The sequence below is a fragment of the Jaculus jaculus genome, chromosome 1 (genome assembly GCF_020740685.1).
Source record: "Jaculus jaculus isolate mJacJac1 chromosome 1, mJacJac1.mat.Y.cur, whole genome shotgun sequence".
NCBI classification, from domain to species: domain Eukaryota; kingdom Metazoa; phylum Chordata; class Mammalia; order Rodentia; family Dipodidae; genus Jaculus; species Jaculus jaculus.
Genome location: NC_059102.1, coordinates 331126530 through 331151970, shown reverse-complemented (window position 1 = coordinate 331151970; position 25441 = coordinate 331126530). Strand labels below are relative to the sequence as shown.

At 49.6% G+C, this 25441-nt stretch overlaps 2 protein-coding genes across 6 annotated transcripts in view; both read left to right on the top strand.

Annotated features, from left to right (window-relative positions):
- Irf6 (interferon regulatory factor 6) overlaps positions 1-20503 on the top strand; it is a 42375-nt gene extending 21872 nt beyond the window's left edge. For both annotated transcript variants that reach the window (XM_045142147.1, XM_045142148.1), the window contains exons 3-8: positions 7475-7679; positions 8836-8964; positions 13929-14090; positions 15823-16215; positions 17047-17165; positions 17967-20503. In XM_045142147.1, coding sequence (XP_044998082.1) covers positions 7475-7679; positions 8836-8964; positions 13929-14090; positions 15823-16215; positions 17047-17165; positions 17967-18191 — 1233 coding nt within the window. In that variant the 3' untranslated portion in view covers positions 18192-20503. The remainder of the gene's footprint in view (positions 1-7474; positions 7680-8835; positions 8965-13928; positions 14091-15822; positions 16216-17046; positions 17166-17966) is intronic.
- Positions 20504-22660: 2157 nt separating this feature from the next.
- On the top strand, positions 22661-25298 carry C1H1orf74 (chromosome 1 C1orf74 homolog). 4 transcript variants are annotated; one of them, XM_045138378.1, is made up of 2 exons: positions 22661-22680; positions 23753-25298. In XM_045138378.1, exon 2 carries the CDS (start codon positions 23820-23822, stop codon positions 24627-24629), a length of 810 nt encoding a protein of 269 aa, XP_044994313.1. In that variant the 5' UTR covers positions 22661-22680; positions 23753-23819; the 3' UTR covers positions 24630-25298. The 4 variants fall into 4 exon arrangements, with proteins under 4 accessions (XP_044994313.1, XP_044994300.1, XP_004653459.1 ...); XM_045138365.1 differs by lacking the exon at positions 22661-22680 and adding an exon at positions 22837-22923; XM_004653402.2 differs by lacking the exon at positions 22661-22680 and adding an exon at positions 22856-23129.
- Positions 25299-25441: the final 143 nt, after the last annotated feature.

Genomic DNA, 25441 nt, shown 5'->3' with positions numbered 1-25441 from the left:
TGAGGGACACGGGGGGGGCAGAACAGGACACACTGAGGGACACGGGGGGGCAGAACAGGACACACTGAGGGACACGGGGGGGCAGAACAGGACACACTGAGGGACACGGGGGGGCAGAACAGGACACACTGAGGGACACGGGGGGGCAGAACAGGACACACTGAGGGACACGGGGGGGCAGAACAGGACACACTGAGGGACACGGGGGGGGGGCAGAACAGGACACACTGAGGGACACGGGGGGGGGGCAGAACAGGACACACTGAGGGACACGGGGGGGGCAGAACAGGACACACTGAGGGACACGGGGGGGCAGAACAGGACACACTGAGGGACACGGGGGGGCAGAACAGGACACACTGAGGGACACGGGGGGGCAGAACAGGACACACTGAGGGGCACGGGGGGGGCAGAACAGGACACACTGAGGGGCACGGGGGGGGCAGAACAGGACACACTGAGGGGCACGGGGGGGCAGAACAGGACACACTGAGGGACACGGGGGGGGGCAGAACAGGACACACTGAGGGACACGGGGGGGCAGAACAGGACACACTGAGGGACACGGGGGGGCAGAACAGGACACACTGAGGGACACGGGGGGGCAGAACAGGACACACTGAGGGACACGGGGGGGCAGAACAGGACACACTGAGGGACACGGGGGGGGGCAGAACAGGACACACTGAGGGACACGGGGGGGCAGAACAGGACACACTGAGGGACACGGGGGGGCAGAACAGGACACACTGAGGGACACGGGGGGGCAGAACAGGACACACTGAGGGACACGGGGGGGCAGAACAGGACACACTGAGGGGCACGGGGGGGGGCAGAACAGGACACACTGAGGGGCACGGGGGGGGCAGAACAGGACACACTGAGGGGCACGGGGGGGGGGCAGAACAGGACACACTGAGGGGCACGGGGGGGGGCAGAACAGGACACACTGAGGGGCACGGGGGGGGGCAGAACAGGACACACTGAGGGACACGGGGGGGGGCAGAACAGGACACACTGAGGGACACGGGGGGGGGCAGAACAGAACACACTGAGGGACACGGGGGGGGGCAGAACAGAACACACTGAGGGACACGGGGGGGGGCAGAACAGAACACACTGAGGGGCACGGGGGGGGGCAGAACAGGACACACTGAGGGGCACGGGGGGGGCAGATCAGGACACACTGAGGGACACGGGGGGGGCAGATCAGGACACACTGAGGGACACGGGGGGGGCAGAACAGGACACACTGAGGGACACGGGGGGGCAGAACAGGACACACTGAGGGGCACGGGGGGGGCAGAACAGGACACACTGAGGGGCACGGGGGGGGCAGAACAGGACACACTGAGGGACACGGGGGGGGGCAGAACAGGACACACTGAGGGACACGGGGGGGGGCAGAACAGAACACACTGAGGGACACGGGGGGCAGAACAGGACACACTGAGGGGCACGGGGGGGCAGAACAGGACACACTGAGGGACACGGGGGGGGGGCAGAACAGGACACACTGAGGGACACGGGGGGGCAGAACAGGACACACTGAGGGACACGGGGGGGCAGAACAGGACACACTGAGGGACACGGGGGGGCAGAACAGAACACACTGAGGGGCACGGGGGGGGCAGAACAGAACACACTGAGGGACACGGGGGGGGGCAGAACAGGACACACTGAGGGACACGGGGGGGGCAGAACAGAACACACTGAGGGACACGGGGGGGGGGCAGAACAGGACACACTGAGGGACACGGGGGGGCAGAACAGGACACACTGAGGGGCACGGGGGGGGCAGAACAGAACACACTGAGGGACACGGGGGGCAGAACAGGACACACTGAGGGACACGGGGGGGGGCAGAACAGGACACACTGAGGGACACGGGGGGGGGCAGAACAGGACACACTGAGGGACACGGGGGGGCAGAACAGGACACACTGAGGGACACGGGGGGGGCAGAACAGAACACACTGAGGGACACGGGGGGGCAGAACAGGACACACTGAGGGGCACGGGGGGCAGAACAGGACACACTGAGGGACACGGGGGGGCAGAACAGGACACACTGAGGGACACGGGGGGGGGCAGAACAGGACACACTGAGGGACACGGGGGGGCAGAACAGAACACACTGAGGGACACGGGGGGGCAGAACAGGACACACTGAGGGGCACGGGGGGGCAGAACAGGACACACTGAGGGACACGGGGGGGGCAGAACAGGACACACTGAGGGACACGGGGGGGCAGAACAGGACACACTGAGGGACACGGGGGGGCAGAACAGGACACACTGAGGGGCACGGGGGGGGGGGCAGAACAGGACACACTGAGGGGCACGGGGGGGGGGCAGAACAGGACACACTGAGGGACACGGGGGGGCAGAACAGGACACACTGAGGGGCACGGGGGGCAGAACAGGACACACTGAGGGACACGGGGGGGCAGAACAGGACACACTGAGGGGCACGGGGGGGCAGAACAGGACACACTGAGGGACACGGGGGGGCAGAACAGGACACACTGAGGGACACGGGGGGGCAGAACAGGACACACTGAGGGACACGGGGGGGCAGAACAGGACACACTGAGGGGCACGGGGGGGCAGAACAGGACACACTGAGGGACACGGGGGGGCAGAACAGGACACACTGAGGGACACGGGGGGGCAGAACAGGACACACTGAGGGACACGGGGGGGCAGAACAGAACACACTGAGGGGCACGGGGGGGCAGAACAGAACACACTGAGGGACACGGGGGGGCAGAACAGGACACACTGAGGGACACGGGGGGGCAGAACAGGACACACTGAGGGACACGGGGGGCAGAACAGGACACACTGAGGGGCACGGGGGGGCAGAACAGGACACACTGAGGGACACGGGGGGGCAGAACAGGACACACTGAGGGACACGGGGGGGCAGAACAGGACACACTGAGGGACACGGGGGGGCAGAACAGAACACACTGAGGGACACGGGGGGGGGCAGAACAGAACACACTGAGGGGCACGGGGGGCAGAACAGGACACACTGAGGGACACGGGGGCGCCGAATAGGACACACTGAGGGACACGGGGGGGGGGGCAGAACAGGACACACTGAGGGGCACGGGGGGCAGAACAGAACACACTGAGGGACACGGGGGGCCAGAACAGAACACACTGAGGGGCACGGGTTGGGGGGCAGCAGACAGGCACTGCAGCTAATGGCCGACACTAGGAGTAGTGAATCTGACCTCCCTCGTGGGGCTGGGCGGGATGGAGCCACTGCCAGGCACCCTGGTGTCTCATAAGCCACCCAGGCAGCTCAGCTGTCAGTGTTCCTCATTGAGAAGCCCAGAACACTTGGTGGAGCCCAGCCCGGAGAAGATGCTCAGAGGAAATGACTTTGAGTAGAGTAAGAGGAGGTCTTGGATTAGCCTCATCTCTGTGGCACTGCAGGGCATGACTGGGGAGATCAGAGGTCTACAAGGATGGGGCAGGGCTGGAGAGATGGATTAGCCCTTAAGGCTTGCCTGCAAAGCCTAATGACCTGGGTTCAATTCCCCAGAACCCACGCAAAGCCAGATGCACAAAATGGCAAATTCATGTGGAGTTTGTTTGCAGTGGCTAAAGGCCCTGGCACCCTCATTCTCATTCTCTCTCTCGTCTCCCTCTGCTTGCAAATAAATAAACAAATAAATAAAATATTTAAAAAATTCCATTTCAGGGCTAGAGAGATGGCTTGGCAGTAAGAATGCTTTCTGGGGCCAGGCGTAGTGGTGCATGCCTTTAATCCCAGCACTCGGGAGGCAGAGGTAGGATCACCATGAATTTGAGGCCACCCTGAGACTACAGAGTGAATTCCCGGTCAGCCTCAGCTAGAGTGAAACCCTTTTTTGTTGAAAAACAAAAGAATGCTTTCTGTAAGCATGAGGGTCTGAGCCTGCCTGTGCTCAATTCCCCAGGACCCATATGCACAGCTGGGTTTGATCATGTACATCTGTAACTCTGGTCCCGTGGGTTGCAGGGGCTGGACAGTCACTGAGGCTCTCAAAAAGCTACAGTCTGTGGTCAGGGAGTCATGCCATCTCGAGAAATGTGCTGGTTAAGTGGTGGAGGGAGGACACCCGACATGCTCCTCCAGCTTCCCTGCCCATGTGAAGGCATGCCCATCTACACATACATGGGCATATCACACACACACACCATCGCCACAATACTTTACATGTAAAACATTTCAATTGCATTTTATTTTAAAATTATTTATTTATTGAGAGAGAGGCTAGAGAGGGAAAAAAAAGTCAATTTTAGTTTAAGTAAGCAGTCTGTGGCCAGGTGAGGTGGTCATGTCTGTAATCTTAGTAGTTTGGAGGCTGAAGCAGGAGGACTGTTGTGAGTTTGAGATCCTGTCTCAAAAAGCCAGAGGCTGGAGAGATGACTTAGTGGTTAAGATGCTTGACTGAACAGCCTAAGGACTCAGGTTTGATTCCCCAGTACCTATGTAAGCCAGATGTACAAGGTGGCACTTGTGTCTGGACTTTGTTTGCAGTGGTTAGAGGCCCAGGCGTGCCCATTTCTCCCTGACTGTTTCTGTCTCCATCTACCTCTCTTAAATAAGTAAATAAATAAATGGAAGAAAAAAATGCCCTCTGTGGCAGGGGTTTGAACTAATGCCATTTCCTGTTGCCTTGGGAAGGCTGATGTGCTCTGCTTGAGTTCTCACTAATGATATCTCCTTTTTTGTATAAGCAAGTGGAGAAAGCCGGGTGGGCGTGGAGCACATGCCCTTAATCCCAGCACTCAGGAGGCAGAGGGAGGAGGATCCCCTTGAGTTCAAGGCCACTTGAGACTCCATAGTGAATTCCAGGTCAGCATGGGCTAGTGTGAGACCCTGCCAAGGCTGAGAGTCCAGACCCATGTTAGCCAGCAGAGAGAGTGGGTTTCCTGTGAACAGACGCTGAGAAGCAGGGTCACCTTCCTACTTCCCATGTTGTTCGTGGGGAGCACTGGCTGTTCCTGAGCAGGCTAGGTGTTGCAGATGAGCTTGTTCCCCTTGTCTAGGGTAGCGCTGTGATTCCCACAGGCGGAGTGGAGGAGGAGAGTGGCTTTTGGCCACACCTCAAACTGCTGGTGTGGCCAAGCCCAGGGTCTCCAGTGAAGTAGGACCTGGAGGGACAGGGAGAGGCAGCGTGTGGGCTTGGCAGAGCTTGAGGCCCTCAGCCTCAGCATGGGTAAGCTAAAGCCCTGGGTGTGCCCCCTGAAAGTTCTGTTTGGGTTTTTGAAATTATTTTTTATTTTTTTATATTTTGTTTTGTTATTTTTGAGGTAGTGTCTCTGTCTAGCCCAGGTTGACCAGGAACTTATTCTGTACTCCCATGCTGGCCTTGAACTCATGGCTATCCTCCTACTTCTGCCTCCCAAGTGCTGGGATTAAAGGCATGTGCCACCATGCCTGGCAATAATATTTATAAGGAGACAGAGAAAGAAAGTAAAATATATGGGCATCAGGCAAACTCCAGACATATGTGACACCTTATGCATCTGGTTTACGTGTGTACTAGGGAATCAAACCCAGGCTGGAAGGGTTTTCAAGCAAGCACTTTTAATCACTGAGCCACTGTCCCGTCCTCTAGTTTTGTTTTTAGAGGCAGGGTCTCAGTATGTAGTCCAGACTGACCTTAAGCTCATGGTCCCCTTGAGTGATGGTGTGCACCACTGTAATTAGCTCCTGAAACTTTATCTCACGCGCCATTCCCTGTGTCGTATGTATTGTTGTATGCGCAACTCTTGCTTAAAGAAGAGCCAAACAGCCTTTAATCCCAGCATTCAGGAGGCAGAGATAGGAGGATTGCCATGAGCTTGAGGCCGTCCTGAGACTACATAGTGAATTCCAGATCAGCCTGAGCTAGAGTGAGACCCTACCTCAAAAAAAAAACAAAAACAAAAACAAAAAACAAAAAACAGCCAAGCTTGGGAGATAAAAGTACTTCCCTTGCAAGTGTGAGGATCTAATTTCGACCCCTGGAATTCACATGAAAATGTCAGGTGTAGCTGGGTGTGGTGGTGCATACCTTTAATCCCAGCACTTGGGAGGCAGAGGTAGGTGGATCACCATGAGTTTGAGGCTACCTTGAGACTGCATGCTGAATTCCAGGTCAGCCTGGGCTAGAATGACTCCCAACCTCAGGAAAAAAAGAAAAGAAAAAAAAACAAAATAAGGTGTGTTAGTGTGTGCCTGTAATACCGGCACTGGGGCGTTGGGGAAGGGAGTGGGGTGGGGAGGGGGTCTTGGAGCTCACTGGCCATCAGTGCAGCCTAATTGGTGAGCTCTAGGCCATTCTTGAAGAATGGCACCAGGGTTGTCCTCTGGCCTCCATATGCACATATACACATATGCACATGTACATATATGCACACAAACATGGTGGCACACTCTTCTCAGCCCCATTGCTGGGGAGGCTAGGGAAGGAAGATCTTGAGTTTGAGTTCAGCATGGGCCACATAGTGAGACCCTGCTCAAAAAAAGAAGGAAAAGAAAAAGGAGAAAGGACAAAGGAAAGGAGGAAGAAAAGAAGAAAGGTAGGCTGGAGAAATGGCTTAGTGGTTAAGGAACTTGCCTGCAAAGCCAGAGGACCCAGGTTCTATTCCTTAGTATCCACGTAAAGCCAGATGCACAAGATGGCATATGTACCTGGAGTTCATTTACAGTGGCTGGGGGTCCTGGCACACACATTCTCTCTTCCTCCCTCCCTTCCTCTTTCTGTCTCTCTCTTTCATATAAATAAATAAAATATAGAAAGAAGAAGGGTGCTTTCTGCTCCTACAGTGTTCTGGTGCATTGTTTCCAGCCCTGTGTTCCGGCCCATGGGGGTGCCGGTGCTGAGGCCTGAGATGAGGTTCCTTTCAAAGCTGTGTCTACAGTCTGGGAGGCAGAGGTAGGAGGATCACTGTGAGTTTGAGGCCCACCTGAGACTATATAGTGAATTCCAGGTCAGTCTGGGATAGAGCGAGATCCTACCTCAAAAAAAATAAAAACAAGGGCTGGGGAGATGGCTTAGTGGTTTAGGTGTTTGCCTGCAAAGCCAAAGGATCCATGTTTGATTCCCTAGGACCCACATAAGCCAGATGCACAAGGGGGTGTACACATGTGAAGTTTGTTTGCAGTGGCTAGCAGCCCTAGTGTGCCCATTCTCTCTTTCTCTCAGTCAAATAAATAAATAAAAATAAGATATTTAAAAACAAAACAAAAAAATCAAAGCTGCCTATATTTAAGTTTCCCTGTGACCCTGCTTTGGTTGGACAAGGGCAGTGTTGTTTGCGCTAATCTCTGTCAATTGGGACTGAAATTTTGGCACACTGTGTGTGTGTGTGTGTGTGTGTGTGTGTGTGTGTGTGTATGTGTGTGTGTGTGTGTACGTACACATTCTTGGAAGTGGTTCTGGGCAATAGTTGGCACTACTTACAGTGGTGTCCTGTTCCTCAGGCCTGGGCTGTGGAGACTGGGAAGTACCAGGAAGGAGTAGATGATCCTGACCCAGCTAAGTGGAAGGCCCAGCTCCGCTGTGCTCTCAACAAGAGCAGGGAATTCAACTTGATGTATGATGGTACCAAGGAAGTGCCCATGAACCCAGTGAAGATATATCAAGTGTGTGATATTCCCCAGCCCCAAGGCTCCATCATTAACCCAGGTGAGGCCCTGTTACCTCGATAATGCTGGTAGTACGCTAGATTCTGGGCTGGGCTCCAGATAGTCAAGTTGAGAACAGCTTAGTTTCCAAAACTGAAAAAATTGGTAAAATGAGCAAGTCTTCCCTAGGAAGAGCTCAGAGAACAGATGGTGTGGACTCACAAAAATCTAACCTGCACTGCTGGAAGCTTGAGAAGATAGAACAGAGTGCTAATGGAAAGATAGCCTCTCTTGAGACTTGAGAGGCCAGGGCATTTTGAAGGAGTAGGAGTTACCTCTTGGAACATTTCAGTTCTAATCCTGGATCTTATCAGTCAATTTCTTGTGCAGTTTGAATGGAGTGACTGGACCTCTTGAGCCTCCATTGCCTCAACTCAAAAATGTGAAATTAAATATTTCTTTCTGTTTCAAAGGCCATTGCAAAAATCAGTTGACCTGGCTTATAAAAGCTGTAAGTTCTTTTTATGTGTTAAGGGAATGATCATTTAATTTGTAGAGTTTTTTTTCTTTCTAAAGAGAGAGAGAGAATTGCATGCCAGGGCCTCAACCACTGAAATTGAACTCCAGACATGTGTGCCACCTAGTGGGCATGTGCGACCTTGCATTTGCCTCATCTTTGTGGGTCTGGCTTGTGTGGGATCTGGAGAGTTGAACATGCGTCCTTAGGCTTCACAGGCAAGCACCTTAACAGCTAAGCTATGTCTCCAGCCCAATCTATAGATATTTTTGCTGACAGCATGCTGTCCAGTCCTATTTGCGCAGTGCATGAGTATCATGAGCCAGATGACCTAGCCTTGTAGATTGGCAAGACTTTGCCATGAAGAGAGAGGTGTTGCCTCACAGGATATTTACAAGGTGAAAAGTGAGTACTTTGAGTCTTTAAAAAGAGATGTCTGCATGCAGAAAGTTAATATATAGTCATACTAATGGGTAAAAATTTCTAAGAGAAGAAAATGTGCTCTGTAGCTTTTAAAGAAGTGTGCTGGTGTGAAGACCCTGCAGAGAGTTGGAACTAGGGGCTCATATACTCTGGGTTCCTGGTTTTTTGAAGTCAGGTAATGTGGGTGCTTTTGGAGCTGAAGCATCTCTAGCTTGGGTAGCTGCCAAGGTGACACTGCCACTTGAACCGCTCACCTGTGGGCTTGTGTCTTGGGTAGGATCCACGGGGTCTGCCCCCTGGGATGAGAAAGATAATGATGTGGATGAAGAAGATGAGGAAGATGAGCTTGATCAGTCGCAGCACCATGTTCCTATCCAGGACACCTTTCCCTTCCTGAACATCAATGGTGAGTGCAGTGGTGGTGGGTGGTGCTGAGGCATGAGGGGATGCAGGGGTTTGGCCTTGGAATTTCTGACCTCTTGACCACCATCACCCTGACAGCAGTGATCGGTCCCATGGCCAGATGTTAGAGTCACGGGCAAAGAGCTGTGGCGGCTCAGGTATTCGAGTATAGCAGATAAGTTAGAAAACATCCAGCTCAAAGAAAATAAAAAGGTAAATTTTATGCCTAATCCTACGCACATCAGTGCTTAAAAATTTCACCAGTTTCTTACATCAGGGCAAGAGTTGATGTTATTTTTATGAATTGTGGGATAAGTTTTCCAGTATTTTCACTGGCAGAAACTCTGTGTCACTTCTTTAATAGAGACCATTCTACCGAGTCTATACTGACAGGACATTTGTGGTCTCGCCAGCTGCTGATTTAGGCGCTCATAGGATTAATCTGCAAGACACTGTGTGTGCTGTGCTTTTGTGTATACAGGTGCATATATGTAAATGAGTGGAGGTCAGAGGAAAACCTTGGGTCACCCTTCCTTAGAAACACCATCTGTCTCCTTTAACACAGGGTCCCTCATTTGCTTGGAGCTTGCAGAGCAGTCGAGCCTGACTGGCTGGTGAGCCTCAGGGTTCTGCCTATCTCCAGCACTGGGACTGTGGGTGTGCACTGCCTTACCTGGCTTTTTCTTCATGGTCTTGGGGTTGAATTAAAGTGCTTAAGCTTACAAGGCGCCTCCTCCACTGACTGAGCTACCTTCCCAGCCCGAGAAACTTCTGCTCTGTGGAGTTTGAATTCAGCTTTCTAGGAGAGATGAGAGAGAGAGGTTGGGGGTCCTCTGAACCCGGGGACTCGGAGGGACTGAATTTTCAGCTGAGCTTCGAGGACACTCGGCATTCATTGAGTTGCTCTTCTGTGGCATCCTCACTGCACCTGTCCACTACAGAGCGCCTGGTCACCGACTGGCATCCAGGTCATGGGCTTTCCTTGATCATTTTGTACCATCTGCATACTCTGCATCAGGGGTGGTAGCCTGTGCTCCCTAGAAAACTTATATCAAGATGGTTTCTTGGCCTGGGGATGTAGCTCAGTTGGTAGAGTCTTTCTGGTGTGTCTGGAACCCTGGGTTTAATCTCTAAAGCTGCACAGACTAGGTGTGGTGGCATACATCTTCAGTCCCAGCACTGGGGAGGTAGAGGCAGGAGGACTGGGAGTTTAAAGTTATCCTCATCAGTATAGCCAATTTCAGGCCTGTCTGGGATACCTGAGATCCTGTTGAAAGCAAAACCAGGTACTGTGAGGTCATGGATATCCAGACCATTTTATGTCTGGAAGATTATATTGTAAGTAGTCCTATCCTTCCTTTGGTTCTTATGTTCATTCTCCCACCTCTTCCCCAGTGGATCCTGAGCCTTGGAGGGTGTGATAGAGATGTTTCAGTGATGAGAACTCCTCTGTCACTTCTTTTCAGCACCATGGTGCCTTCTGAGTCATCCCAGTGGTCTTTGCCACCTGAAAAAGAAGCTTCTCTAACAAAAACTGAGAGTAGCATTAATATATGTATTTAAACATTTTTTAAAAAGTGCTTACAGGGCAGTTTGGTGAGCATAATATATGCATTTAGCCAGACAACAGTGAGTGTTACTCCCCTAAGGCTCATGACCTCACCAGCCAGAGGCTACAGACTTGGTTTTCAGTACCACACATGTAATCTCACCCATGGAGCTGGCCTCTAGTCCAGTTAGAGGGTGGTTGGTTTCCCCCATAACAGACATATGCCACTATTGTACCCATTGGCACATTTGGCCTGGCTGGCCAGTCTTAAAGCTTGCAAGGTCCACTACTGTTTACCACCATTGCTGACTTCTTTCTTCCACAGGGCTGCATGCAGTGTAGCTTTTTCCAGCTTTCTATTAGCTGGTCAGCAGGGAGGAGGTTTTCAGCTCAGCTCCAGCTTGATTTTTCAGTGACCTGAAGCCCAAGCATGTGGAGACTTCAGCAATAGGGTCTTACCATCTAGTTCTGGTGGGAAACCAACAGATTTGGCAATGGCTTGTAATGTTTTGGGGGCATCAGGGTCCTCCCTGGCCAGACTTAAAGGTACTCTATGTGTTGCAGTCAGGTTTGTGTTGCTGGCAGAAAACACCCGACCCAGAGCAGCTTGTGGGAGGGAAAAAAAAAGGTTTATTTTAGCTTACAGACTCGAGGGGAAGCTCCATGATGGCAGGGGAAAATAATGGCATGAGCAGAGGATGGACATCACCTTCAGGCCAACATCAGATGGACTACAGCAACAGGAGAGTATACCAAACACTGGCAGGAGAGAGCTGGCTATAATAACCCATGAGCTCCCCTGCCCCACATTACACTGCCTCCAGGAGGCTTTAATTCTCAAGTTGCCATCAGATGGGGACCTAACATAAAGAAGACCTAAGTTTATGAGGACCATCTGAATCAAACCACCACATTCTATCCCTGGCCCCCATAAACTGAACAACTCATGATGTAAAATACAATGCATTAAGCCCAATTTTAAAACTTCCCGTAGTTTTTATCAATCCCAATGATGCTCAAACATCCCCATAGTCCAAGGTTTTTTAACTGAACCATAATACCAAAAACAAAACAAAACAAAAAAACCCTCCACACAACCAAAAACCTGTAATGACACAGAATAAAAATTCATACTGCAAAAGATGGCATTGGGCATAGCAAAAAAAAAATATTCAACCAATACAAGATTTAAACAAAGCAAAGCAAACGCTGTAGCTCGAAGTTCAACAATTCTAACCAGTGACATGTCTCTGGAGTTCCAGTTCCACCCCCACCTCCACCAGCTAGGCTACTCACAGGTGCCAGAAAACTTCATCTGGTACCAGCAGCTCTCCTTGGCAGCTATCCCATAATGCATCCTCGTGGCTCCCTCAGGTCTCCATGCAGGTAATCCAACAAGTCTGATTCGTACTGTGCACAGCCATTTCCAAAATACAAAACCATGTTGTAAATTCAGTGACTCTTTCCTGCACATGTTATACTCCCTAACAGCAAGTGGGCTACCAACTTGTTAATCCGAGGGGAGGGGCCAGACTTTGAAGAACAGGACACTCCTTCAGCATTCAGACCCCTTCAAAAGAGTCAGCATCATTCTTCCTATTGTCTCAGTGCAGGCCAGCTGGCCCAGTCTCAGTGCTTGTAATCTCATATAATTGCAGCTGATCAGGCAGCAGTTTTGGCCCAAAGATTTCATTTTTTCTGTGCCACATCCCTTTGCTCACACCAGTCCATTTCTGTGCAACCCTGCACAAATTCTCAGGATATGAGCATAACAGCAAGCCTCTCACACAAACCTCTTCTAGCCCAGTCCAAGAAAAGTGCTTTCTCATCCTCATAAGCCAAACCTTACTGTCCATTTAGATCTTTCAACTCTGACCAGAACAGTCCATCAAGCTGTACTTAGAGCACTGCAAGGCGTCTCTTAGGCCAAGGTTTCAAATCCTTCCACATTTCTCCCACAAAGCAGTTCCAATAGGTCAAAGCCAGAGTCAGGTGTCCAGCACCAATGACACCACTCTTAGTACCAATTTTACTGTTGCAGTCAGGTTTGCATTGCTGGCAGAAAATACCCAACCAAGAGCAGCTTGGGTGGGGGGGAACAACAAACTTTATTTTGTCTTACAAACTCAAGGGGAAACTCCAGATGGTAGGGGAAAATGATGACATGAGAAGAGGGTGGACATCACCTCCTGGCCAACATCAGATGGACAGTGGCAACAGGAGAGTATGCCAAACACTGGCAAGAGGATGCTGGCTATAACATCCATAAGCTTGTTCCCAACAATATACTACCTTCAGGAGGCTTTAATTCCCATATTGCCATCAGCCGGGGACCTAGAATTCAGAACACCTAAGTTTATGGGGAACGCCTGAATCAAACCATCACACCATTCCTGTCATTGAAATTTTTCTACTAACAATCTATGGCTTCTGGCTACACCATTATCCAAAGAAGTAGGTTTCCATGTGACATACTCATACCATCTTAAACTTAATTTTTTTAAAATTTATTCTTATTCAGGACAGAGAGGAGGGAGGGAAAGAGAGAGAGAGAGGGAGGGAAGGAGGGAGGGAGGGAAGGAGGGAAGGAGGGAAGGAGGGAGAAAGAGAGAGAGAGAGAATGTACCAGGGCCTCTAGCCACTGCAAATGAACTCTAGACACATGTGCCTGCCCCCTTGTGCCTCTGGCTTAGGTGGGACCTGAGGAGTTGAACCTGGGTCTTTAAGCTTCACAGGCAAACTCCTTAATCGCTAAGCCATCTTTCCAGACCTATCTTAACTTTTGATTAACCCTCCTCCTATCCTTCCTTTACTCAATCCTGTCCCCTGGCCCCACTTAGGTCATTGCATCCTCAGTAATCTGTTTATCTATAAAGTAGATTTTTTTTTTTAAAGCTGAGTTTCACTATAGCCCAGGCTACAAATTCATGGCAATCCTACCTTAACCTCCCAAGTGCTGAGATTAAAAGTGTGTATCACCATACCCCACTTACTTGTTTTAGTACAATATCTGTACATTAATACTGAAAGTCAGTTGGCTAATTCAGTTGAGTTCTCTTTAGGAAGACACCTGGATTAGAGTTAATCTCTGAGGTCACATCATGCAGCAGAATCTCTTAGACATGCTTGCTCATGTCACCCTCTATGCTGATCCTTAGCGTAAGGGACCTCAGAGCTGTTCTGTGCCAGAAAGAATATGGTTATGAGGCAGTAACAAGGGAGCTTACTGTCTGGAGTCCTGGGAATGCTGGCCTGGGAGACCACACCAGGTCCTCGCTGGTTCTTAGAACTTCAGACGAGGTGATGTCTTGAGTCCTGGGAACGCTGGGCTGGGAGACCACACCAGGTCCTCGCTGGTTCTTAGAACTTCAGACGGGGTGATGTTCATATGTGTTCTCACCCATATCCTTCTCTTCTAGGCTCTCCTATGGCGCCAGCCAGTGTTGGCAACTGCAGTGTGGGTAACTGCAGCCCTGAAGCGGTATGGCCCAAAACGGAGCCTCTGGAGATGGAAGTGCCCCAGGCCCCAGGGATCCAGCCCTTCTATAGCTCTCCAGAGCTGTGGATCAGCTCCCTCCCAAGTAAGCGAGCCTGCTCTGTATTGCTGGGTCTTCATACCACCCCTTTCCTGTTGGCCTTGTTACAAGGATCACACCCAGGGCCTCTTGCAGACTAGGCAGGCACTATAGCGACGAGCCATGTCTCCAGTCCCATTCTGTCACCATTTCTTTGCTATGTGTGCAATGGCTTACTGCTCCCTACTCTGTTTTTGTCTATGGATGGGCTGTCAAAAGGATGAGTCCCCAGGGTGGTAAAGAAACTTTGGTCAGTGCTGGGCATGGTGGTGCATGGCTTAATCCCAGCACTCAGGAGGCAGAGGTAGGAGGATCGCCATGAGTTCGAGGCCACCCTGAGACTGCATAGTAAATTCCAGGTCAGCCTGAGTTAAGAGTGAGACCCTACCTCAAAAAAGAAAAACAAACAAACAGACAGAAAAACCAAGAAACCTTGGTCCATGCCTCCTTGCTGGTGGAGATTCTCTGGGTTACTGACCATTAGTCTGGCTGGGCATTAAGTGGCAGAGCCCGCTGTGAGAATAGGACATTAATGGCTATAGATTGCTTGCCACTTTCTTTATTTTAATCTTTTTCAAGATGGAGTCTCGCTGTAGCCCAGGCAGACCTGAAAGTCACTCTGTAGTCCCAGGCTGATCTCCAGCTTACAGTAATCCTCCTACCTGTGCCTCCCTGGGATTAAAAGCCATCACACCTGGCTTTGCCTCTTCATCTTGAGGGGCTTTAGGGCCCTTTTCTAAATTTGATACAAATTTTGATTTTTTTAAATTTATTTTTATATTTATTTATTTATTTATTTATTTATTTATTGATTGATTGATTGATTGATTGCAAAAGAGACGGGGGAGAGAGAAAGGGCACATCAGAGCCTCTTAGCACTGCAAACAAACTTCAGATGCAATCACCACTTTGTGTATCTGACTTTATGTGGGTACTGGAGAATCAAACCCAAACTGATAGGCTAGCCTTTAACTGAGCCACCTCCCCAGTCCCTATAAATTTTTCTTAAAGAATTCATGTCATTGTCTTGTTCTTTTTTCACACTATACATAGTGGGGGCATGAGTGGTAAGTCTTGTCCAAGAGGCTAACTAATCTAACTAATAAGGCCTAGTAGTTCAATGGAGGCATGCAGAGTGGAAGCTTACCTTGCAGTGAATTGTCACGAGGTCACAGTGTGCTCACATGTGTGATTTTCAGACAGATGGCATGGTGTTTCCTGTTCTTCTAGTCTCTTTCAAAAATGAGGCACAGCCGGGTGGGGTGGCGCATGCCTTTAATCCCAGCACTCGGGAGGCAGTGGTAGGAGGATCACCTGAGATCGAGGCCACCCTGAGACTACATGGTGAATTCCAGGAGAGCCTGAGCTAAATTGAAACCCTACCTCGAAAAACCAAAAAGAGAAAAAAAAAGCACAAACCAGACACTTAACTTTCTAGCTCCTTCCAATGCCTGTTATGTGAAGGCTCAGTTAGTGTGCCCTGAGGACTATGCCCAGCATGGTGCTTGGTTAAATTTGAGTGGTGTTGAGTAGGGACAGCATAGAACGGCCCTAAGCTTTTTCTGTGGACATCCAGGGATATGGTGATATCTCCCTGTATTTCAGGAAGTGTACCTATGGCAGTGGCCTTCCTGAGAGCTGGGTAAAAGATGGCTTGGTTGTGGTGGACTTGCAGGAGTCTTAGGGATGGCCAGGCAGAGCAGTGGAACAGGACTTACTGTCATCTCTCACCTTGTAGTGACCGACCTGGACATCAAGTTTCAGTACCGTGGGAAGGAGTATGGGCAGACCCTGACTGTGAGTAACCCCCAGGGCTGCCGGCTCTTCTATGGGGACCTGGGGCCCATGCCAGACCAGGAGGAGCTCTTTGGTCCTGTCAGTCTGGAACAGGTCAAGTTCCCAGGGCCAGAGCACATCACCAGTGAGAAGCAGAAGCTCTTCACCAGCAAGCTGCTGGATGTCATGGACAGAGGACTGATCCTGGAGGTCAGCGGTCACGCCATTTATGCCATCAGGCTGTGCCAGTGCAAGGTGTACTGGTCAGGTCCGTGTGCCCCGTCACTTGCTGCTCCCAACCTGATTGAGAGACAAAAGAAGGTCAAGCTGTTTTGTCTGGAAACATTCCTGAGTGGTGAGTCTCTGCAGAAGGTTCAACCATGAAGGAGAACTAGGCAGCGACATGGGTGTTCCACTCTCAGGTTGTCGTTTTTCCTCAGAGGCTGACTTGAGGTCACTTGTGGCTTTTTCATGGGGGGGGGGGGGGTGGAGGAGGCAGTCTTGCCAGTTACTCCCCCATGGGCTGTCAGCTCATCTGTCATTTTGGAAGTGACCCTGCATATCATATGCAGCAAATCTTTGCTTGTGGGAAATACTGGAGTGGTCAATTTAAGCAGATGGGTTTTGGCAGCACTTTAGAATGTGAATTTAATAATGTAGCTGGAGCCCCAAATCTAGATTAACACTGTCCACTAGATCTCTCTAGGATGTTGTCTGTTACTGTTGATTGGTATGGTAGACACTGGCCACATGTGTTTTTTCAGCATGTAAGTGTGACTTATGTGGCCAAGGAGCTATTTCATTTACTTAATAAAAACTAAAATTAGAGCTGGAGAGATGGCTTAGCAATTAAGGCACATGCCTGTGAAGCCTAAGGACCCCGGCTTGATTCTCCAGGTCCAATGTAAGCCAGATGCACATGGTGGCACATGTGTCCTGAGTTCGTTTACAGTGGCTAGAGGCCCTGGAGTGCCCATTTGTCCCCCCACCCCCAGTCTCTAATAAATCAATAAATAAAAATAAAATCTTGGAAAAAAAAGAAAAGAACTCGGTGTCATGGCTAGCCTTTAAAAAAAAAACCTAAAAATAGCCACATGTGACTAGTGTCTACCATATGAGGCCACATGGAAGATGGGAAACTGAATGAATATGGAAAGATCCCGATATTGTTTCTCCACTTTTGCAGATCTCATTGCCCACCAGAAAGGGCAGATAGAGAAGCAGCCACCATTTGAGATCTATTTATGCTTTGGTGAAGAATGGCCAGATGGGAAACCTCTGGAAAGAAAACTCATCTTGGTTCAGGTGAGGGGATGTGGGTATGTCGACACGTTTTTCTTTCTGTCAGTGCTTCAGTTGGTCTGGGACGAGTCCTGATCGAGTACCCATCAGTGTGTTTCTGATGGGGCAGCAGACTCAAACTTTACAGTAAGACCATGCTGACGAGTGCCAGGTTCTTTTTTGAGGCAAATTCTCACGTAAACCATGCTGGCCTGGAGACCTGAGTATGATCTTAAACCTGCTGCCTCCACCTTCCAGGTTTTGGTATTGGAGGTGTGTGCCACTATGCCTGGGTCATGTGGTACTGGAGATGGAACCCAGGGTCTTGTGCGTGCTGGGCAAGTGCTCTACCCACTGAACCACAGCCCCAGCCCCAATGACAGGCTTTTGACATGAGTCAGTGATTTAATGGAGACTTGCTAACCAACATTAGGTTAAAACCTTACAAGACTGGACTTTTTGCATTGTTTTAAAGAATGCACCCTTATTTTAGGAGTGGCAGTAAGTACACTTGGGGCTGCACCCCAGAGTTGTGCAATGAAGCAGACAGTAGATGTCACTTGGTTCGGAGTTTTACTCAGTGAACAATCATTTATTTAGGAAGTGGCATGATGCTGCACCTAGACTCCCCACCTTGAATTGAACCCACTTCTAGAGTGAACCTTGATGAGGTGGTCAGCCGAGGTGAAGATGGGTCCCTCATGTAGATGTTAGAGTGGGCAGGGGGATCCTGAGGGCCTCAGTTGTTCTTTGTCATGTTAGAGCCCTCCTGCTATGGAAAAATGCCTGCTTCTTAGTGGATACTCCTGTGCTGTGTCTGAACAGGTCATTCCAGTGGTGGCTCGCATGATCTATGAGATGTTTTCTGGTGATTTCACACGATCCTTTGACAGTGGCAGTGTCCGCCTGCAGATCTCAACTCCAGACATCAAAGATAACATCGTTGCTCAGCTCAAGCAGCTGTACCGCATCCTGCAGACCCAAGAGGGCTGGCAGTCCGTGCAGCCCAACCCCAGCATGCAGCTGCCCTCAGCCCTGCCTGCCCAGTAACCATGGCCACTGTTCTTTGTACATACTGATATTTCTATTAGTCAGATTAACCAGCCTTTAAATCTCTCTTTGCCCTAACATTAGAAGTTGTGACTCTCCAAGTATGTCTAACTTTTAAAGTTGATTTAATTTATGGAGAAATCAACCTTCAGGGAACTTCCTTTTCCTATTAAACCTTCAATGGTAGTATGGTATAGGAGAGATTGGGTTTGGGAGTTTGGACACCTGGGCTCTAGCTGTTGCTGTTTCCAGTGTGACCTTGAGCAGGTCATTGTATCACTTGTAAATAAATCAGTTTGGGATGGTGTGTGAAATGGCTTTCAGCTTTAAAATCTTGACTTCAGTACTGTACTTATATAAGACAGAACTGCCTGGGCCAGAACCCTTCTGCATTTTCTTATACCAGTCTTTTTCTTGCTTTCATCAAAGTTCCTTCAAGCACCAATTTGTCCAGGATTGAGCTCTGTTTGACCTGTTCTGCTACTGTAGTAAGCTGGCTCGCTCATGGGGGAAGTGAGAGGGAGAGGAGCTGACTGGTTGCTTAGGAACCAAGGTTGATATCTAAATAGAAATGGTGCCAAAGTCTGAAAGTCACCCAACCTGTGGAGTAAAAGCTCATAAATTGAGAGTCTAAAGGGAAGCCCGTGACAAGAAAGCCTGTGGATTCTGTGAAAGAATGGCTGTCGGGTGTTGGCCTTGTCACCACTCAGCTACCACCTGATGTGTGGTAGATGAGCGCGGCATGAGTGAAGAACTCTTTTTCTTTTTCTTTTCCTCTGAAGGAGACTTCGAGGGAGTTGGGCAACCTATTACAAAAGGGACAGTTCTTTTTGCTGGGGAATTTTAAGAATCTTCTTGTCATGTGGATTTTCATAGTTGGGGGAAAAGAGATGTTGGGAGTGGTAGGCTTGTGTGAAGGGTCAGACTGCTTTTCTGGAAAACACTAGCATTGATCTCTCCTGTGCTGGGGAGGTGTCTGGGTATCAACAATGAAGGGGAACGTGGTATGTGTGTGTGTCACAGAGCTCTGATGGAGCAAATTGTGCTCCATTCCTGACAACATCTTGCTTTCTTTGTAAATTGAAGTAATACATAATTTTAACTCCAAGACCTAAATGGAAAACAAGATACTAATCTCTGGTTGCATGCTTCAGTCCTTTTGAATACTGATGTCTGCCTGGGTCATGTCTTGCAAGAAAGCCTGTGTGTATGACCTACTCTTGAGCCAAACTGCTATCTACTTTTCAAATCACAGAGAAGCTCGGTTAGATTTAGTTAGAAACCTGAAATTGCAACTTAATCAAAGGTGACAGGACCTTAAGTGTAGGTGGGCTAGGAAGGGTGGAGTGGTGATAGTGGTGTGAACAAAGTATGCCATATGTATGTGGTCTTGCTCTCTTTCTCTCTCTATAAATACATGTTTATGAAAATGTCACAGTGAGATCCTTTTGTTTATATTCTGATTTATAAAGAGAGATCTGAGTGTCCAGCTTTAAGGAGAAATTGGGATTTTTTAAAACCAGGAGTCATGCAAAACATAGGAACTGTATTTTTCTGGTTGTGTTTGTGTGTGTGTGTGTGTGTGTGTGTGTGTGTGTGTGTGATTTTGTAGGTGAGGTGAGGGTCTTGACATGTCCCTTCTGTGTCTTGCAGCTCAAAGTTAAAAATAATCCATTACAGCAAAGGTGGGAGGGCAGCTGTTGCATACATGCTTGTTCCTTTCCCTTCCATGAACGAGAATAGCCAGGCTGTCCATCTGGATGAGAGGCTGGGTAACATGAGCTGGTAAAGATGTTGAAAGTAGACTCAGAAGTGTCAAGGACTGAGCTTTTAGTAAGGGACTATAATAAAGTCTACAAACGCATCAGACAGATGAACGAATGGTTTTATGTAGTCTCAATAGTCCAATTTCTTCCCTTGTTTTCAATCTTTCCCAAACTCTTTGGTTTTGGTAGGTTATCGGGTACCCTTGTTTTCTTGGGCTTGGTCTGGTCTCCTTTGCTTGACTGCATTACTCACTCCCCAGCTGTCTTCTCCCTGCCTTCACCCAACTTAAGACCCAGAAGGGAGTCGGATTTCCACCAGCTCTTCCTCCTCCACTGTGCACCAACAGCATTAGATTAACTCAAGCTTAACGGAGCCCACTTTAGGTTAACTGGGAAGGCAAGTGTTGAAAATAACTGTCTTTTAAAAATTGCTCAGCATCTGTGTTGCTTGGTGAAAGTTTTCTTGGAATTTGCTGCCAGTCCTAAGAGTGTCTGACAGAGCACATTCTCAAATAGTAATTGCTGTAATAAATGAACTAAATACTTCTTCCATCTTGGTGATTTGTTGTTAACTACCATGGAGAAGTAAAATAAATACAGAAAAAAAACCCACAAAAACTAGAAGACTTGTATCAGTTTCTAGTCTCTGACTCTTTCAAAGATCCTACAAGCTGATCCTCCTTCTATGTGGGTTCCATCTTCACTCCACAGTGAAACCTCCAAATTGGGGCAATTTCTTCAGCTACTGGAGTTTTCTCAAACTTTCCTTTCATGGTACCGGTCAAATTCTTGATAGCTAAAGACTATTCATGGCCAGGTGTGGTGGCACAGCTGGTAATATTAGCTCTCCAGAGTTTGAGGGCAACCTCTGTTACAGCGTATGCCACGGCAGTCAGCTACATAGCAAAATCTTCCTTAAAAAAAAAAAAAAAAAAAAAAAAAAGCCAGGCGTGGTGGTGCACGCCTTTAATCCCAGTACTCGGGAAGCAGTGGTAGGAGGAGTTCGAGGCCACCTGAGACTACATTGTAAATTCCAGGTCAGCCTGGCCTACAATGAAACCCTACCTAAAAAAAGCGGGGGTGAGTGGGGGGTGGGTGGGCTGGAGGGATGGCTTAGCGGTTAAGGCACATGTTTATGAAGCCTAAGGACCCAAGTTTGATTCTCCAGGTCCAACATAAGCCATATGCACAAGGTGGTTGGTGCATGTGTCTGGAGTTCGTTTGCAGTGGCAAGAGGCCCTGGCACACCAATTCTCCCTCCCTCCCTCCCTCTCTCTTGCTTAAAAAAAAAAGCCAGATGTGGTGGTGCATGCTTTCAATCCAGTCACTTGGGAGGCAGTGTTAGGAGGACTGCTGTGAGTTCAAGGCCACTCTGAGACTGCACAGTAAATTCCAGGTCAGCCTGGGCTACAGCAAGAACCCTACCCTACAAAACAAACAAAAAAACCCAAAATCCAAAAAATAAAAAAGTTAAAGAGGGCTGGAGAGATGGCTTAGCGATTAAGGCACTTGCCTGCAAAGCCAAAGGACACAGGTTCATTTCCCCAGCACCCATGTAAAGCCAGATGCACGAGGTGGCACAAGCATCTAGTTTGTTTGTGGTATCTGGAGGCCTTGGCACACTCATTCTCTCTGTCTGCCTCTCTTTCTCAAGTAAATAAATAAAAAACAAAAAATATGTTTTTAAAAATGTTAATAGAAACTGTCTCTGACTTTGCCCAGATTTCAAATGAACAATAACAAGTATGTTAAAAATCCCTTTTCAAGCCGGGCGTGGTGGCACACGACTTTTTCCAGCACTTGGGAGGCAGAGGTAGGAGGATCGCAGTGAGTTTGAGGCCACCCTGAGAATACAGAGTAAATTCCAGGTCAGCCTGGGCTAGAGTGAGACCCTACCTTGAAAAGCCAAAACAAACAAACAAACACACACACACAAAAAACACCCTTTTCAGAGATGCTAAAGAGCTAAGGAAAACAATGTGACAGCAGTCAGTCAAGGGGGGAGCCAACGAGGAAATGGAAGCTGTCAAAAGAAAACTGCGCCCCGCGTGGTGGCACATGTCTTTAATCCCAGCATTTGGGAGGCAGGTAGGAGGATCGCCGTTAAATTTGAGGCCACCCTGAGACAACATAGTGAATTCCAGGTCACCCTAGACTTGAGTGAAACCCTACCCTGAAAATAAATAAAGTGTATGTTTCGATGGGTTTTAGTTTGGTTTTGTGCAGTAATCACTGTTAAGAATTTGTATTTATGGTTGGCTTGTTATAAATTCTCAGCCGGGTGTGGTGGCGCACGCCCTTCATCCCAGCACTCGGGAGGCATTGGGAGGAGGATCGCCGTGAGTTCAAGGCCACCCTGAGACTATGTAGTGAATTCAGGTCAGCCTGGGCTAGAGGGAGACCTTACCTGGAAAAAACAAGACCAAAACACCCTCAGCAGACTGGACTGCGACCCGGAGGCCTGTGAGCACAGAACCATGCCTGTGGGTAACAAACCTCCTGCGCCTGGCAGCGTGCCCAGCACACGAACCGTGACCGTCCTTCTGGGAACGCCACCGTCACTCTTAGGATTTGGGGTTTTGAAAGGAAGGACGCAATGCAGGAAGGGAGGAAGCCAGGAGGACACGAGAAGGCGCCGCCTTCAGGTGGCGTTCTGCGTCGCCAGTCGTCCCCGGAAACCTGCGCGTCTCCTCAGGTCAACCCCAGAGCCTCCCGCCCGCTAAGTAGGTCGGCCCGCAGAGCCCGGGTCCCCCGCCGGAAGGGGCGGGGCGTGGGCGCCAGTACTTCCGGCGTGCCGGCGACCCCGCCCAAGGTCCTGCGCGCGTGGCGTGACGTCACGGAGGGCTGGGGCGGGGCTCTGGCGCGCGCATGCGCAGCAGCCGCGGCTAGGGCCGTGCGCAGGCGTCGCGGTCCGGACGTCTTTCGGAACAGCCACTGCCCCGAGCCGGAAGTTGAGCCGCATTTCGGTGGGGAAACGGGGCTGCGGGAGCGCTTCTTCCTACGGGGAGAGGCGGGCTCAGCAGGTGCCAACTGCGAGACGGTCCAGTTCTGTTAAGAACATTTATTTACGCCGGGCGTGGTGGCGCACGCCTTTGATCCCAGCACTCGGGAGGCAGAGATAGGAGACTTCCGTGAGTTCGAGGCCAGCCTGGCACTACAGAGTGAATTCCAGGTCAGCCTGGGCTAGAGCGAGACCCTACCTCGAAAAAAAAACCAAAAACTAAAATTTATTTGTGAGGAGAGGTAGTATGGGCACTCCAGGGCTTGTGCTGCAAAGTCCAGATGCAGGCGTCACTTTGTGCAGCTTTCATTACAGAGGTACTGGGGAATCGAACCCGAGACGGCAGGATTTGCAAGCAAATGCTTTTAGCCTCCGAACAATTTCCAGCCCGAGACTGATCCAATTGTAGCTGCTTGTCAACCCCATCCTTTTATCTTGTTTTAGTTTAATAAGATTGATATTAGGACACTCTTTAACGAGAGAAGGGGAAGCTGGTAGTGGAACGCATTCATTCCAAACCTTAGAACTCTGTCCCAGAAGGACAGTTTTGGTGACATGGCAGTGAAGCTTGCCAGATTTTAGCTTCTCTATTTCAAACTCCTTAAGGTTTGAGTCAGAATAAATTGCAACAGGGAAAATTTAAGAAGTGAAGTCATGGATAAAATACTTCAGGATAGTAGGCCAGAGAGACATGGTTTGGGGACTAAGGGAGACTTTGGCTTGCGGGGGAAATCTGGTGCATTGGTGACCCTATTCTGACTGCTAACAGTTCCCCCTATCGCTTTTGTTTTTAGGCTCAAGGGTCAAAAACCGAGACTTGATTGGGAAGGGAACCGTGGCTGGCTAAGGAGGCAGTGTGAGATGTGGCTTCCAGATCGTATGTCAAAACCAAACCCTCACCTGCTGATGGCAGCTGCTCAGCACAGCCTGAGCCTGGGAAAAAGAAGGGGCCCTTCTCGAGCCATCTGCCTTCACCTAGCAGGGGAGGTGCTGGCTGTGGCCCGAGGGCTGAAGCCAGCTGTACTTCCCGAATGCAGCTCTGCAGGAGCACCCGCCCTGCAGCGCTACCTGAAGGAGCTGCAGCGGCTGGGCTTCCCCGTTCTGGGACTTCACATTCTGGAGATTGGAGGGAATAACCTCATCATCAGTCCTCAGCATGTATGCCAGCGTTTGGAGCAGGTACTGCTTGGTACTGTAGCCTTGGTGGATGTTTCCAGCTCCCAACCTCATCCTTCTGTTTGTTCCTTGGATCAGCTTCAGGACTTGAAGTCTCTGGTTGCTGAGGTGGTCACACATTTGCAAGGGCTGCAGAGGGACCTGTCTCTTGGAGTCTCCTACAGCAAGCTGCATTCCTCCGACGGGAATCTCTGTACTGTGTTTGGGGTCCTCCTAGGCTATCCTGTTTCTTACACCTTTCACCTGAACCACAGAGATGACAACTGCCTAGCCTTCACTCCTCTGCGAGTGTTCACTGCCAGGATCTCATGGCTGCCGGAACAAGCTCCCATCCTGCTGTACTCCTTTAGTGTCCCAGAGAGCTTGTTCCCAGGACTGAGAGACATTCTGAGTGCCTGGGAGAAGGACCTCAGAACCCGGTTTAGGACTCAGAATGACTTTGCTGACCTCACCCTGTCCTCTGAGGTAGTCACACTACCTGCTGTAACCCTCTGACTAAACACTGCTGGTGGAGAAGGCGTTCATTTTGATCATCTCCGGGTGGAGGATGCCAAGCAGCATCATTCCAAGTGTCTTGGGAAGGTTCTGAGATCATTTGGCTACATGTGTGAATGGATAGGTGGTAGTGGGAATGATACTAGTACGTATGTTCCATTCCTGTTAGGAAGTCCTCCGTACTTGGCTGAGGTGTCTTGTTTGTTTTCATTACATAAGAGACAAGGAAATAAACTGGGCAAAAACGTGTTGTGGAAGATAAGCAATAGAAACTTGTATGGCACTTGCCCTAAGTGTCTTGTAGGAAAGGAGATGGACAGCTTTCTTTTTTTTTTTAGCTTTCTTTTTTTAAAGACTACCTGTGTGTGTATGTGTGTGTGTGTGTGTGTGTGCGCGCACGCGCGCATGCATGCACACATGTGTACACAGGCATACCAGGGTCTCTTGCTGCAAACAAATGCCCATCTGGCTTTATGTAGGTGGATGGGGAGTTGAACTCTGGTCCAGCAGCATTTAAGCAGGCACCTTTAACCACTGAACCATCTTCCCAGTACTGGAACTGAGCATCTCTGCATGTTTATATACCTCCAACTGAATTAGAAGATTGTGACGTATATACACACACACACACACACATACATGATTAGTATTAAACAGAGTTCCAAGGAACAGTCTGATGAGTGTATTTATAGTATTAGGGTAAACAAAACAAAAGGAAACAAAATCAGGGCCAGAGGGATGGCTTAGCGGTTAAGGTGTTTGCCTGTTAAGCCAAAAGATCCAGGTTTGATTCCCCAGGACCCATGTTAGCT

Bases quoted from the DNA above. Each gene is read 5' to 3' on its own strand.
- C1H1orf74 (XM_045138378.1), top strand. From the start codon at position 23,820: ATGTGGCTTCCAGATCGTATGTCAAAACCAAACCCTCACCTGCTGATG.